Source organism: Sapajus apella, unplaced genomic scaffold (assembly GCF_009761245.1).
Source record: "Sapajus apella isolate SASKATOON/1434 unplaced genomic scaffold, GSC_monkey_1.0 scaffold139, whole genome shotgun sequence".
NCBI lineage: Eukaryota > Metazoa > Chordata > Mammalia > Primates > Cebidae > Sapajus > Sapajus apella.
Window position 1 is genome coordinate 2,249,810 of NW_022437079.1, and position 14,383 is coordinate 2,264,192.

Here is a 14,383-nt window from a genome sequence, read left to right on the forward strand (position 1 = left end):
CAACTAATTACAATTTTTTTTTTTGAGATGGAGTTTCACTCTTGTTGCCCAGGCTAGAGTACAATGGTACGATCTCAGCTCACTGCAACCCCTGCCTCCTGGGTTCAAGTGATTCTCCTGCCTCAGCCTCTCGAGTAGCTGAGATTACAGGTGCCCACCACCACGCTCAGCTAATTTTTAGTAGAGATGGGGTTTCACCACGTTGGTCAGACTGGTCTCGAGCTCCTGACCTCAGGTGATCCACCCGCCTTGGGCTTCCAAAGTGTTACAGGTGTGAACCACCACACCCAGCATAATTAAAATTTTTCTAAAGAATTTGGAGGCCAAACAAAATATATCTCCAGGCTGGCTGTGGCCCACTACCCCTCGGTTTGTAAACTTCTGTCTGAGGTGTGTGCCCCAGTCTCCTGAGCGCACATTCCTGGCCAAGTCTGCCAGGTCTGCCTTATTTCCAACCGCAGCCATGCCACCAGGGGCCTCGGCTGGATCCCTGGCCCTGTCCAGATGCTGACCTCAACAGATTTCTTTACCAGATGGAAATGCATAACCTGCAATTATTCAAGGGCTGAGCCGGGTCATTTTGCTGCTTTTGTACGAGTCACAGGTGAAGAAGGAAGCAGCTGTTCTAAGGGAAAGAAAGTGGTTGCTGAATCGAGAACTTTGGCCCAAGGCTTGGTCCCAAACTCTTCTAGCTGCATGTCCTCAATAGTGAGTTAGCTTCACCGAGCTTCAGTTTCCTCCTCTGGGTGAGATAAAGCAGTTCACCTCCACATCCACCAGTAGCGCTTGGCATACAGGGAGGGTACCGCAGTGGCTGCTTTGCTTTGTTCTTCCTGTTGGCCCCCCTCCTGGAGGATATGCCAAAAGAGAGGGCACAAGTTGGCGAATTTGGCTTCTCTTTAGGAGTACGGTAAAATGATGGTTTTCGTCTCCTACCTACCATCCCCACTGAAACCACCTCGCTGCAGGCCCCCCACCTCTCTGAAGCCTGCTAGGCTCCAGGATGGGCTTCCAGATGGATCCATGAGTGCAGAACACAGCTTCCATGCACAAAAGGGCAGATCGCAGGCCTGGGAGGCAGAACTCTAGCACTCAGACAACACCCTCCACCTCTGCGGATCACTCTGCAGCCACTACCCTTCTGTGACCATCTCTGCCACAGCGCAGGAGCCAGCCTTTAGTGTCCAGCATTCAGTGCCTAGAAGAGCGTTAAAGGTGAGCTACAAGTATAGCGCCACTGTGGGCACCAGGCTTTTTTTCTTTTTTTCTTTTGAGCCATTTTTAATTCATTTCTTACACGTGAAGTACTGTTTGATGATATCTTTGGCCTGAGACTTCTTGCAATAGTCCTTAATCACTACACAATTGCAACCAACTGCTCTGTCAATTTCACAGAGGCCTACCCATTCCCCTGGTTTCTTGTTGCCATCAACCTTAATTAGGTTGATTTCGTGTTCAGCACAAAGGGCCTCTACCAACTTGACACACATAGGTTCATCACAGCTGATTCAAGCACACAAAGACGGGCTTGGCGCTTGTCTAAGGCTTTGGCAGCTCCTCGAATTCCACGTGCTAGGCCACAGTGGATGAGGGCGGTCTTCAGCACCTCGTGTAAAGCAGTATTAACATCCATTACACCTCCAGCAGCAATGCCTTCCTTGGCCGTGGCGGTGGGTTACCGGTGAAGCCGAATCTTGAACGTACCTGAGCCTGAGCCTCCACCTCTGCATGACAGCGTTGGCAGGGAAGGAGCCACCAGGCTTTTGTCTTATCTTACAGACAGGATAGCTGTCATGCTCCCAGCAAAGAGAGGCAGAATAGAAAGAGGAGGGGCAAGGTGGGCCAGCTGGGAGAAGCATGGAGAACGCAGTCCAAGGGAGCAGACTTCCCAAAAAGCTCATCTGAGGGAGGGCAGGCCTCGACCTCAAGTTGTTCCTCCTCCCCGATCCCCAGGGAGGGCCACATCAGAGGCCCCTTGAGTCCTGCACCAGCCTGAGTACCCGTGGGGGTGGAGTGACAGGCTCTAAGAAGATGAAGGAGTGATGGCAATGACCCAAGTCTAGCCTTTCTTCCAGGCCCCGTGCCACCCTGTCTCTTGCTTAGAGGATGAACATGCTGGTATATCCAGACATGCCCCAAAAGTTGTGCAAGTTTAGTGCTTTCTTGGGTTCAACACCAGCTGGATGTGGGTTATGCAGAAGGCAGAGTGGAACCAGTGAGGGGCAGGCAGGGAGAGGCATGGTCCAGCCCATAGAGAGGTAGTTCTTCAGGCAAAAGAGACCTTTGAAAAGATTGAACTAAGAGCACTTAATAACAGGGCTGTAATGAAGCAGGACCCCTGATAATGACCTCCAATCAGCCCAAGGGGCCTTGCATTGTTTTTTCTACCAGGGCAGGGGCTAAGCCCGGCAGGCTTGGCACGTAGCAGAGGGCCTGCAGACCACCCATGCTCAGACAGGGTGCACCAAAGGGATGCAAATAACCTCACCAAGCAAGGCTGGCAGGGATTTCTAGCGCAGCAGAGCAGAAGCTGCTACCTTTTTCCTAGGGACGCAGCACGTGCCAGGTACTGTGCCAAACACTTAACGTCCGTCAGCTCACGTAATCCTCTCAGAGCACTGTGGAGATGGGTCCTACAGTATTCCTGTCTTGCTCATGTGAACACAGGCCTGGAGATGGCCAGGAGCTTGCTCCAGGTTGTGCAGTTAGTAAGGTGGGAGGCTATTTTACAAAGCCGGGTTCTGGGCATCCACAGTTAGAGTGCCTTCCACTTGCCTCTGCAGAGCCAGCGAGATGCCAGCGCATAGGACAGAGCTGGAGACAAAGTCTCATGTCCAGCTGAAGCCACGTCAAGGAGAGAAGCCAGTAACCAGGCTGAGGGCTCAACAAGTGGCCAGTATCAGAACCTCTCAGGGCAGCCTTGATGCTGGCTGCCCGCTCCAAGGTCAAAGGGCAAGCAGCTGATTTGTGCCAAATGCTCCGTTCTCTCTGCTCAATGGGGTTTTGTTGACCGCAGTTTGTAGGCCTACAGATTTCTGTCCAATCTGGTTCAGAAATACTGCATCCAGAGCTTTCCTGCCTGGCACTTCTGGGACAGAGGAAATTAATAACTCCCTTTAAGGCCGGGCGCAGTGGCTCACGCCTGTAATCCCAGCACTTTGGGAGGCCAAGATGGGTGGATCACCTGAGGTCAGGAGTTTGAGACCAACCTGATCAACATGGTGAAATCCCACCTCTGCAAAAATATGAAAATTAGCCAGGATGGGGGCAGGCACCTGTAGTCTCAACTGCTGGAGAGGCTGAGGCAGAATTGCTTGAACCTGGGAGGTGGAGGCTATAGTCAGCTGAGATGGCTCCACTGCACTCCAGCCTGGGCAACAGAGCGAAACTCCATCTCAAAAAAAATAATAAGCTGGGTGTGGTGGCTCACGCCTGTAATCCCAGCACTTTGGGAGGCAGAGGCAGGCAGATCACGTGAGGTCAGGAGTTCAAGACCAGCAGCCTGATCAATATGGAGAAACCCCATCTCTACTAAAAATACAAAAAAAAAAAAAAAAAAAAAAAAAAAAAATGAGCCAGGCGTGGTGGCGCATGCCTGTAATTCCTCAGCCTACTCTGGAGGATGAGGCAGGAGAATTGCTTGAACCCGGGAGGCAGAGGTTGAGGTGAGCCAAGATCATGCCATTGCACTCCAGCCTGGGCGACAAGAGCGAAACTCTGCCTCAAAACAAAACAAACAAAAAAACAACTAATAATAATAATAACTCCCTTTAAGTGTCCAAACAAGGGGACCCAAAAATACTGTGGAGGGGCACGGGAGCAGGTATGTTTGGTTTCTCCCTGCACGGCCAGGCCGGGAGGCACTGGGTACCGCTGTTCCCACTCAGCACCACTCCTGCTCCTGGAGCTCCGCATGGCAGTTCCAACGCAAGAGAAACCAAATTCCACACGCCTCTTTGAAGCACTCCTGGCAGAGACTTCCAGCTGACTGAAGAGCCCCCAGTGACTGTCCTCCTATTCTCCTCCCACTACTGGCCACTAGGCGAGGCCACGAATCGGCCCCCTGCATCTTAAGCACCCCAGGAATGTGCTGTTCATCAACAATAGTTAGGGTTCCCCATGAAGGACCCCAGATGCAAGGCAAGCTGGATGCTCCACTTCAAGGGATTTTGTTTGAAACCACAGACACAGCCCCACTGTCACCAGGCATCTGGGTCCTTGTGGGGCAGGGTGGGAATTCAGTAGGAGTGAGTGGTGGAGGGAAGGGGCCGTGTGATCTCCAATTCTATGACCCTTTCTCCTAAGAGGCATGTGAGGGAGGGCACTAGGGCCCTGGGCCCAGCATCCCATGGTCACCAGGAGCCTGCCCAGGATGGGCACACTGCCAGGAACATCTAATGAGCCCCCTGGGATGAGGCAGGAAACCACCTCAGGCCACGCTCAAGGGTGAACCATTCAGTTACCAGGGCTTTCCCCTCTGGGACTCTCAGCCAGCCTAGGACCTGCACGTAGGTAAGAAGGGGGAGGTGGGTGTGAGGGCCAGGAGGAAGCCCAGAAAGGGGGCACTCCAGGGCACAGTGGAACTCAGTCGAGTGTAGATATATGCTCACAAGTTCAGGTAGCTGGGTGCTGCTACACTATGCCAGGGCTTTGGTGGGACCAGAAAAAGAGGCCCCTCTGGGCAGACCCAGCCCCAAGAACACAAAGCAGAAGGGGTCTGTTGCTCCAGGATTCCCAGGTTGGAGAGCTGAATGTGGACTGCATTTCAGATCCTCTCACCCTGAGCTGGGCACCTTGGTACAATGCAGGCCTGCCCCCGGCAGCCCTGACAGGTGAATGCAGCTGTGAGAGAAGCCTGGGAGCAGTCACAGGCCTGCAGAAGTGGGCCAGGTCTGCAGCTGCGTGGGTTAATAACCAAGTGTTCTAGCAGCTCCTCAGGAAGCAGGTCCTCTCGCTTCCCCTCACTGCTCCCCAGTTCTGCCTTCTAACTACCCTGTGATCGTCCCATCCAGTTCCGGAGCTGGACACAAAACCTACTGCCTTTTGACATGGCCCCTGAGCTGGCCCAGCTTTCCCCAGGCTGTAAGTGGAGTCCATCGGAGCATGTGTCCCCATCTCACCTTGCCTTCTCCCAAAACCCAGAGGGTCTGACGGCAAAGGGAGTTGAAGCAGCAGAGCAGCAGGCCTGGGGCCAGTTCCACCTATTCCTCCTGACTTCACAAGCTGAAGTACCCAAGGGGCTCAACCCTGTCCTAACCCCAGGCAGAATCGCCTCAGATCTGAGCTGAATGCATAACAAGAATGATAGGTAACTCTCATTCAGCGGTTCCTGTACCAGGCCCCATCCGAAGGACTTTTCAAACAGGAGCTGATTTAATCCTCATTACCTCGAGGTAGGTGCTATTCTTTTCTGTTTTACAGATGAGGCAATCAAAACCCAGAAACTTTAAGTAGCCTGCTAAGGTCACATGGTTACTAAGTGGCTGAGGTAGCATTTGAACTCAGGTCATCTGCAATATTTCACAAAGGGGCTCAGACAGGGTGACTTGAGCCGCTAAGACCCTGCCTTAATTTAAGCGCTGATTCTACCATTTCCTTTTGTAAATAGGATGCTTTCAGGGGTGGGATACTGTGAGGAGCTTCAGTCTGTAGCCTCTCATTTATACATGCTTTACTCCAGTTCAGACAATATTGCAACCCATGGGTTAAAGGGCCCGCAGACACAACATCTGTTCGGCACTTGTAAACCTCATCCCCAGTAACACACCTTGCCAGGCACCTACGACGCTGCCTATTTTCAGATGAGGAAAGCGGAGCACTGGGAGCAGAAGGCACGCACTTGCCCAGTGGAAGAAATGGGCTTGGGATCCAGGACCTCTGAATCCAAAGCCCAAGGGCCACAAGAAGAGCTGGAGAAGCAACCCGATGGAAGGAAAGAGGAGAGGGGAGAGGAGAGGGAAGGGCAGAGGGCTGAAACAGGCGGTGGCCACAGATGTGAGCTCCAGGCCAGGAACCCAGCCCGCCAGGATGCTACTCCCAGGTCACTCTGAAGAGGGGTCGCGCCCAGAGCCGCCCCCATCCGCAGTCTGGCCGTTCCCAGGGCCTGGAGGTCTCTCCATGCTGGGGCTTGGGGCTGCACTGGCCATCGAGGGATGCAGGGGTGGAGTGGGAGGATCGGGCGCCCGCCCGCACCACCACAGCTCCGGGCCCTGCAGCGACTTGCTGGGAATACCAGAACCCCAGTGTTTATAGGACAGCAAGCTCGGGCCTCCCTCTACCCGAGCCGTCCTCGGGGGCGGTACCGCGGTCGGCTCTGGTCAGCATCAAAGACAAGCAGATGGGCGGCGGACCCCGCCGAAAGTGCATCCTCCTAGGGGGACTAGCCGGGACGACAAAGCGGGCGAGACCCCCTCCCTGCCCAGAAAGAAAACTGAAGAAAGGGGCCCGCGGCCCCCCAGCTCTCCTCTCCTCTCCCTCCCTCCCCGCAGCGCTTCGACAAGGGAACGGGTCCTAACGGCCCCCGTGCCTCCGACAGGTCCCCTCCTCCGTCCTTTGTCACGGCCGCCTCCGCACGAGTCTGGTCCCCGAAGCCCTTCTCCCCCGGCCCCAGCACTCACCCAGCGGCAGGCTGACCCGGGGGCTGAGCGCCCAGGTCGGAGGCTGCGGCAGCAGAAGCAGCAGAAGCGGCAGCAGCAGGAGACTCGGCGGCGGCAGCGCGCCCAGCGGGGCGGCGGACCGGCTCCCCGGGCCCATCGCGGCGCGCAGCCCTTGGACGGCAGGAGCGCCGGTGTCCCGCGGCTCGGGCTCAGGTGGCTCGGCTGGAATCGCAGCGGCAGCTCCGCGCCCGCAGTCTGCCCTCGAGTCGCCCGGACCTGGGGGGCGGGAGGTGGGAAACGGGGTTACGTGAGCCCTGAACGCAGCCTCTCCGCGGAGCGCTGCCGTCCTCGCACGGAGCTCGCCCACCAGCCGCGGGGGGCGGGGCCGAAGGAGGAAGTCGCGGTGAGCCCGGCCGGCCCCCTTCCCCTTCCCCTTCCCCCTTTCCCTTTCCCGGGCGCTGGCCGCGCGAGGGGCGGCAGCGCGGGGTGGGGGCGGCCGCTAGGAGCCAAGCCTGGGATCGGGAGCCGCGGCCGCCGGAGCGCTGGGACGCGGACGGAAGCGACCCCCAGCTCCCCGCGCTCACCGCTCAGACCCTCCCACTGCCGCCTGGGCCCCGGCTCCGGCTCCCCTGGGACCCTCTGGTAGCGGCGCTGGTTTGGGGACACGCCGCGTCTCTCCACTATGCGCCGGGCGAGGGGGGGAGAGAGGATCAGGCCTTGGTCTCCTCCCTTTAGGCGTCCCCTTCCCCCTTGCTCCTGGCGACCCCTCTTGCTCCTGCAACCAAATGAACTCGGCCGAGCTCGTGCTGACACCGGGGCTAGCTGCTGGAGAGTATAATTTTTGCACAGGTCAATCCACTGCAAGTCATGGCTGGGCATTCACCACAAGCTCAGCGCTTAGTCTAGCTACCCTACGGGCTTGTCCACGCTTAGAATTTTGTCCACGCGAAGCCCCTCGGGTGGCGGAAGGACAAGATGAGCTTAAGTGAGATAATAGGATTTAATATACTGCTGAGGAGGTGAGACCTTCACAACCTGCACGTGGCCAGGCAGTGGAAAGGCCCCCTTAAGACTGGAGTGGAAGCCCAGAGGCACTCACCCGAAATCCTGCTGGTTCCTAACATCTCCACGTGGGGAGCCCAGCTCTGCTTAGACCAGGGATTTCCAACTGCAGCCTGGACCATTACGGAGGATCCCAACAGCATTAAGAAACAAAGAAAACCCAGAAGCTATCTAAAAGTAATAATGTCGGCCGGGCGCGGTGGCTCAAGCCTGTAATCCCAGCACTTTGGGAGGCCGAGGCCGGTGGATCACGAGGTCAAGAGATCGAGACCATCCTGGTCAACATGGTGAAACCCCGTCTCTACTAAAAATACAAAAAATTAGCTGGGCATGGTGGCACGTGCCTGTAATCCCAGCTACTAAGGAGGCTGAGGCAGGAGAATTGCCTGAACCCAGGAGGCGGAGGTTGCGGTGAGCCGAGATCGCGCCATTGCACTCCAGCCTGGGTAACAAGAGCGAAACTCTGTCTCAAAAAAAAAAAAAAAAAAAAAAAGTAATAATGTCAACGGATAAGTAACTTTGGGAAAGCGACTTCTGCTTTTCCTAAGGATTACAGAAAGATGTAGGACTTTCTCCTGTAGTTGGAGTGCAGAAGAAACTTGAAAGCCCCGGCTAGTTATTTCCACGGCAGTAGAGACCATCTCTCCATAAATTTGCTTGTCATCCTTGCACAGGGGCCGTGCTAATCTTACCTGTATGGGTCCAATTTTAGTTTCTGTGCTACTGAAGCAAGCACTCCATAAATTTGATGTAATTGCAGGAAAGCTCCTCTTCACCCCCAGCCCGAATCAGCCTCTTCACAGCACCTTTTTCCTCTCCTCCCCACTTCCAGGATCTGCCACATCTGCTCCCACAACAGGGGTGCTGTCAAGAGGGTGGGCACAGCACCCACATGGTCCCAGATCTCCTTTCCTGCAGCCACACTTCCTCATGCTCCATGATTTCTGCACCTCCACCATCCTGACAACAGCCTCCTGTGACATGGTGCAGGCTAGCAGCCTCCCTTTTAAAGGGAGGACACAGAATTCCAAGTAGGACGTGGACAGCACCAAGCACCCATAGTGCTACTACTGCCTAGGTTTGGATGCTTTACTCTAAATGGAGTCAATCCACCTATAGCCAGAGATACCCGAACTTCTGTCTGCAGCCCAGTCCAGCCCTGCTCAGCCCTTCACTCCATATGGCCTCAACATTTCTACTTGGCTGTCTGAAAAGCATCTCAAACCCAGCATGTCCCAAACTAAGCTCCCCTTTTTCCTCACTGTGCTTCACCTACAGCCTTCCCCATCTCATTTAATGGCAATTCCATCTTTCAGTTGCCCAGGCCAAAACCCTCAGCTCCTCTCACTCTCTCACTCCTCACATCCAATCCATTAGCAAATCTACAATCGGACCACTTCCCAGCTCGCTGGGGCCCAAGCATCACCCTCTTTTCTCCCAGTTACAGCAAGGGCCTCTAACTGTTCTCCCTTGTTCCTCCCTGGTTCCCCTACTCTATTCTCACCACAGCAGCTGAGTGAGTTTTTTTTTTGGTGACGGAGTTTCACTCTTGTTACCCAGGCTGGAGTGCAATGGCACGATCTCGGCTCACCACAACCTCCGCCTCCTGGGTTCAGGCAATTCTCCTGCCTCAACCTCCTGAGTAGCTGGGATTACAGGCACGCGCCACCATGCCCAGATAATGTTTTTTTGTATTTTTAGTAGAGACGGGGTTTCACCATGTTGACCAGGATGGTCTCGATCTCTTGACCTCGTGATCCACCCACCTCGGCCTCCCAAAGTGCTGGGATTACAGGCTTGAGCCACCGCGCCCGGCCTCTGAGTGAGTCTTTAAAACACAAGCCAGGCCAGGGCTTTCCTCTGCTCAAAACCCTCCAATGAGAAGGACCTTACTTGCAGTGTTCTGCAAAGCCCTAGGTCATCCCCACCAGCGGTGCCACTGCATCCTCTCCTCCTCTTCCCTCACTCTCCCACGCCAGGTTCATGTGCAGTAGCCCGAACACAGCAGACTTTGGCCTGGCTGCTCCCTCACCTGGCACACTCTTGCCCAAGATAACCACAGGACTGAGTCCCTTGCTTCCTTCAAATCTTTGCTCATTTATCACCTTAAAGAATCTGAACTTCCTCCTCATATGCCCCTTATCTCCTGAAAAATACCTTGAGATATTTTCTCAGAGCACTCATCACTGAGTAACATACGATGGGATTAATTAGTTAGGGTTTTTCTTTATTGTCTGACATTCCACCTCCCCTAGAATGCTGACTGGGGGGGGCGGGCAGAGATTTTTGCTTATTTGGTTTGCTGAGTATTATACCTCAAGCCTCTAGAACAGTGCCTGGCACATGGTAAGCAGGACCTCAATAAGTACTGGCCGAATGAATGAATGAATGAATGCCACTTGAGTCACAGAATACTGCTGACTCATGTCAGCTGATGACCACAACTATTTTTTTATATCAACTTTGGTCCAATAAAGAGTTTACCAACTGTGGGCCGGGCATGGTGGCTCACGCCTGTAATCTAAGCACTTTGGAGGCCAAGGTGGGCGGATCACCTGAGGTCGGGAGTTCAAGACCAGCCTGACCAACACGGTGAAACCCTGTCTTAAAAAAAAAAAAAAAGAAAGAAAGAAAGAAAAAAAGGAAAGAGTTTACCAACCCTGAAGTCATGTCATTAACTTTTTCAATCTAAGCACAGGACTTCATAATTCTCTTTTAAATCTATTGGTTCTGGCTCAGATGTCATCCCATTGAGGTCATGTTGAAAACTGATTCTAGGCCGGGCACAGTGGCTCACGCCTATAATCCCAGCACTTTGGGAGACTGAGGCAGGCGGATCATCTGAGGTCGGGAGTTTGAGACCAGCCTGACCAACATAAAGAAACCTCATGTCTACTAAAAATACAAAATTAGCCAGGCATGGTGGTGCATGGCTGTAATCCCAGCTACTCAGGAGGCTGAGGCAGGAGAATCGCTTGAACCTGGAAGGCAGAGATTGCAGTGAGCTGAGAGTGTGCCACTGCACTCCAGCCTGGGCAACAAGAGAGAAACTCATCCTCAAAAAGAAAAAGAGAAAAAAAGAAAAAGAAAACTGATTATATTATCATACATCAGTTTCCCCTTTCAGTTTTGAATCATCTGTAAACACGGTAAGCAGTTCTTATGCCTTTATTCAAGTTATTGGTAAAAATACTGGGTGAGCAGATCGAGCACCTAGATCTTGGCTTCCCTTTTTTCTTTTTTACTGGGACAGGGTCTCGCTCTGTCACCCAGACTGGAGTGCATTGGCAAGATCTTGGCTCACTGCAACCTCCACCTCCCAGGCTACAGCGATCCTCCCACTTGAGCCTCCCAAGTAGCTGGGACTACAGGCGTGCACCACCACACCCAGCTAATTTTCGTATTTTTTGTAGAGCAGAGGTTTCATCATGCTGCCCAAGCTGGTCTGGAACTCCTGGGCTCAAGCCATCCACCCACCTCAACCTCCCAAAGTGCTAAGATTACAGGCATGAGCCACTGCACCCAGCCAATCTTCATTTCCTAATCCTACTCTCTGATAAGAGGAACCAAGATTATTTGAATGAATGTAAGGGAAAGTGTAATATAAACATGGGACATTTTGTTGGGCCAGAAAGCAGTGATCAGAGACTAATGAGGTCATGTCAAAAGGACATAGGAAGCTGGCTGTGGTGGCTCATGCCCGTAATCCCAGCACTTTGGGAGGCCGAGGTGGATAGATCACGTGAGGTCAGGAGTTTGAGGCCAGCCTGACCAACATGGTGAAACCTCATCTCTACTAAAAAATGCCAAATTAGCCGGGTGTGGTGGCAGACTCCTGTAATCCCAGGTACTCGGGAGGCTTAGGCAGGAAAATCAATGGAACCTGGGGGGGCGGAGGTTGCCAAGATCATACCATTGCACTCCAGCCTGGGCAACAGAGTGAGACTCCATCTCAAAAAAATTTTAAAAAGACATAGGGACCAGCTTGATGACCAATTTGAGCATTAAAAGCGTAATGAAGTAATGACGTAGTGGATTAATACATTAAATTTTTAAAAATCCACTAGTCCACAGTGAAATTCAAAGAGAGAGAGAGAAAAAATTAAGGGGTGAAAAGGAAGCTTTTCTTTACCAAAAAATGTTGGTTAGTAATGTATTAGAAGGCCGGGCGTGGTGGCTCACGCCTGTAATCCTAGCAGTTTGGGAGGCTGAGGTGGGTGGACCACCTGAAGTCAGGAGTTCAAGACCAGCCTGGCTATCATGGTGAAACCCCATCTTTAAAAAAATAAAATAAAAATAAAATAAAAAATTAAAAAAAATGTAGAAGAAATGATGATAGAATTAGAAAATCTAGATTCAAGCAGTGAATGAGAAACACTGGGAGGAAGATGGTTAGGAAACTGTATGTTAACCAAGTCTGTCCCAGAAATGACTTACTCTAATACCAAAGAGAACATTTATTTATAAGGGAGAGATCCGGTGGCCACCATCTAAACCAAGTAGTCAAAAGTAGCATCACAGTAATGGGTAATTTACCTCCTGATGTAATGCAATAAGTAGCAGAAAATGGGCTGGGCCCGGCAGTTCACACCTGTAATCCTAGCACTTTGGGACGCCAAGGCAGGCAGATTGCTTGAGCTCAATGGTTCGGGACCAGCTGGGCGACACAGCAAAACCACGTCTCTAAAAAAATTACAGAAATTAGGCAGGCATGGTGGCGCATGCCTGCAGTCCCAGCTACTTGGAGGGCTGGGGCAGGAGGACTGCTTGAACCTTGGAGGTCAAGGCTGCAGTGAGCTGAGATCACACCACTGCTCTCCAGCCTGGGTGACAAAGAGACCCTGTCTAAAAAAACGAAAAAAAGTACAAAACATCATCAGTTTTGCAGCATTCTCGTCAAAGGTGTGTTGTAACCCAGATCTAATAATGAAGACATAATCAGACACATCCAGAATGAGGGGTATTTTACAAGACACCTAGCCTGGACTCTTCAGAAAGGGCAATCCGGTAACAGGCAAAACAGACGGGGGACAGTTTTAGGTGAAAAGACTAGAAAGACATAATAATCAAATGCAGCCAGACGAGGTGGCTCACACCTGTAATCCCAGCACTTTGGGAAGCCAAGGCAGGTGGTTCACTTGAGTCCAGAAGTTCAAGACCACCCTGGGGAACATGGTGAAACTCGTCTCTACAAAAAATACAAAATTACTCTAGGCGTCGTGGTGAGCACCTGTAGACCCCACTACTTGGGAGGCTGAGGTGGGAGGATCACCTAAGCCCAGGAGGTCGAAGCTGCAGAGAGAGCCATGATGGTACTGCTGCACTCCGGCCTAAGCGACAGAAGAGAGCCTGTCTAAACAAAATCAATAGCAACATGTGAACCTTGATTTAATCTTGGGGGAAAAAAAAGCCATGGAACAATTGGGGAAATGTGAATATGGACTGCGTATTAGATGATATCAAGGCATTCCTCATTTTCTTACGTATGATACTGTAATGGCATTTCTCAGGTGTGATAAAGAATAGGTGAAATGTCATGATGTCTACAAGTTACTTTCAAATGATTCAGTGAAAAGAAATGTGTGTATATATGTATGTGTGTGGACTAGGGAGAAAGGACATGACTGTGACTGTGGTGGAAATGGGTCCGTGCAGGTGAGGATCCTTAGGGGTTTGTATGAATCTTTCCACTTAAGAATCTGAGCCTCTTGAGGGCAGTGACAGCACTTCGGTCTTCCATCCCCCACCCCTTGCATGGCGCTGTAGTAGGAACTTCGAGCGGCTGACAGAATGTCGCAGCTGTTGGCCTGGAGAAGAGCCCCGGAATCCACGCCCCTAGTGTAGCAGCCTTGCTCTTCGTGGGCTCCGTGCTGATGTGTTCCCTCCAGACTGGAAACCACAGGAGGACACCAAGAGAAAAACCTCCCGTGAGTAGACTTCCTGCGCTCAGGAGCGGTTCCCAAGCCAACGCTGTCTCCTGTTCCCCTTTGCCACTCTTGGATGTTGGCGAGTCTTTCTTGGCCAGAAGGCCAGTGTTTATAAAGCGCTCAGGAGACAGCTTGGAAAGGGAGCACCAAAATAAGAGATGAAGAGAAAAACACTGCTTCCTCTGTGCCCAAGTGGGCAAAACGAAGTCGTCATCAAGGCTGGCCCCTTCTCTGTTCACACCATCCACACTCACACGCCCTGGTGCCTCCTCCTCACAGACTTTCCTCCCTTTTCTCTCTCTCATACACACATAAGAACAGAAGCACAAGAATGAGAGAGAAACTGTGTACGGGAATCCACTATACAGAGGCCCAAAAGAAAGTTCTATACAGTGAGAGATGTCAGACTAGTGGACACATGCCCCACAGGCAGATGAGGAAACTTTAGGGATGACAGAAATATTCTTTTTCTTTTGGAGACAGAGTCTCACTCCGTTGCCCAGGCTGCAGTGCAGTGGCGCGATCTCAGCTCACTGCAACCTCTGCCTCCCGAGTTCAAGCGATTCTCCTGCCTCAGCCTCCCGAGTGCTGGGATTACAGGTGCCCACCACCACACCTGGCAATTCTTGTATTTTTAGTAGAGACGGGGTTTCACCATGTTAGTCAGGCTGGTCTCGCATTCCTGATCTCATCATCTGTCTGCCTCAGCCTCCCAAAGTGCTGGGATTATAGGCTTGAGCCACCACACCCAGCCTAGGAATATTCTTTCTTTTTTTTTTTTTTTTTTTTTTTTTTTTT

At 52.3% G+C, this 14,383-nt stretch overlaps 1 protein-coding gene, 1 non-coding gene and 1 pseudogene across 2 annotated transcripts in view; all 3 read right to left on the reverse strand.

The window, feature by feature from the left end:
* Window positions 1–14,383, reverse strand: part of SEMA4B (semaphorin 4B) — a 51,484-nt gene that overhangs the window by 22,634 nt on the left and 14,467 nt on the right. Inside the window, exon 2 of the mRNA XM_032263835.1 lies at window positions 6,618–6,872. Within this exon, the coding sequence (XP_032119726.1) occupies window positions 6,618–6,753 (136 nt within the window). The 5' untranslated portion in view covers window positions 6,754–6,872. The remainder of the gene's footprint in view (window positions 1–6,617; window positions 6,873–14,383) is intronic.
* Window positions 246–1,675, reverse strand: LOC116540366 (annotated as a pseudogene).
* Window positions 8,288–8,394, reverse strand: LOC116540428. The gene has a single exon (XR_004264439.1). It is a non-coding gene; the product is annotated as a U6 spliceosomal RNA (small nuclear RNA).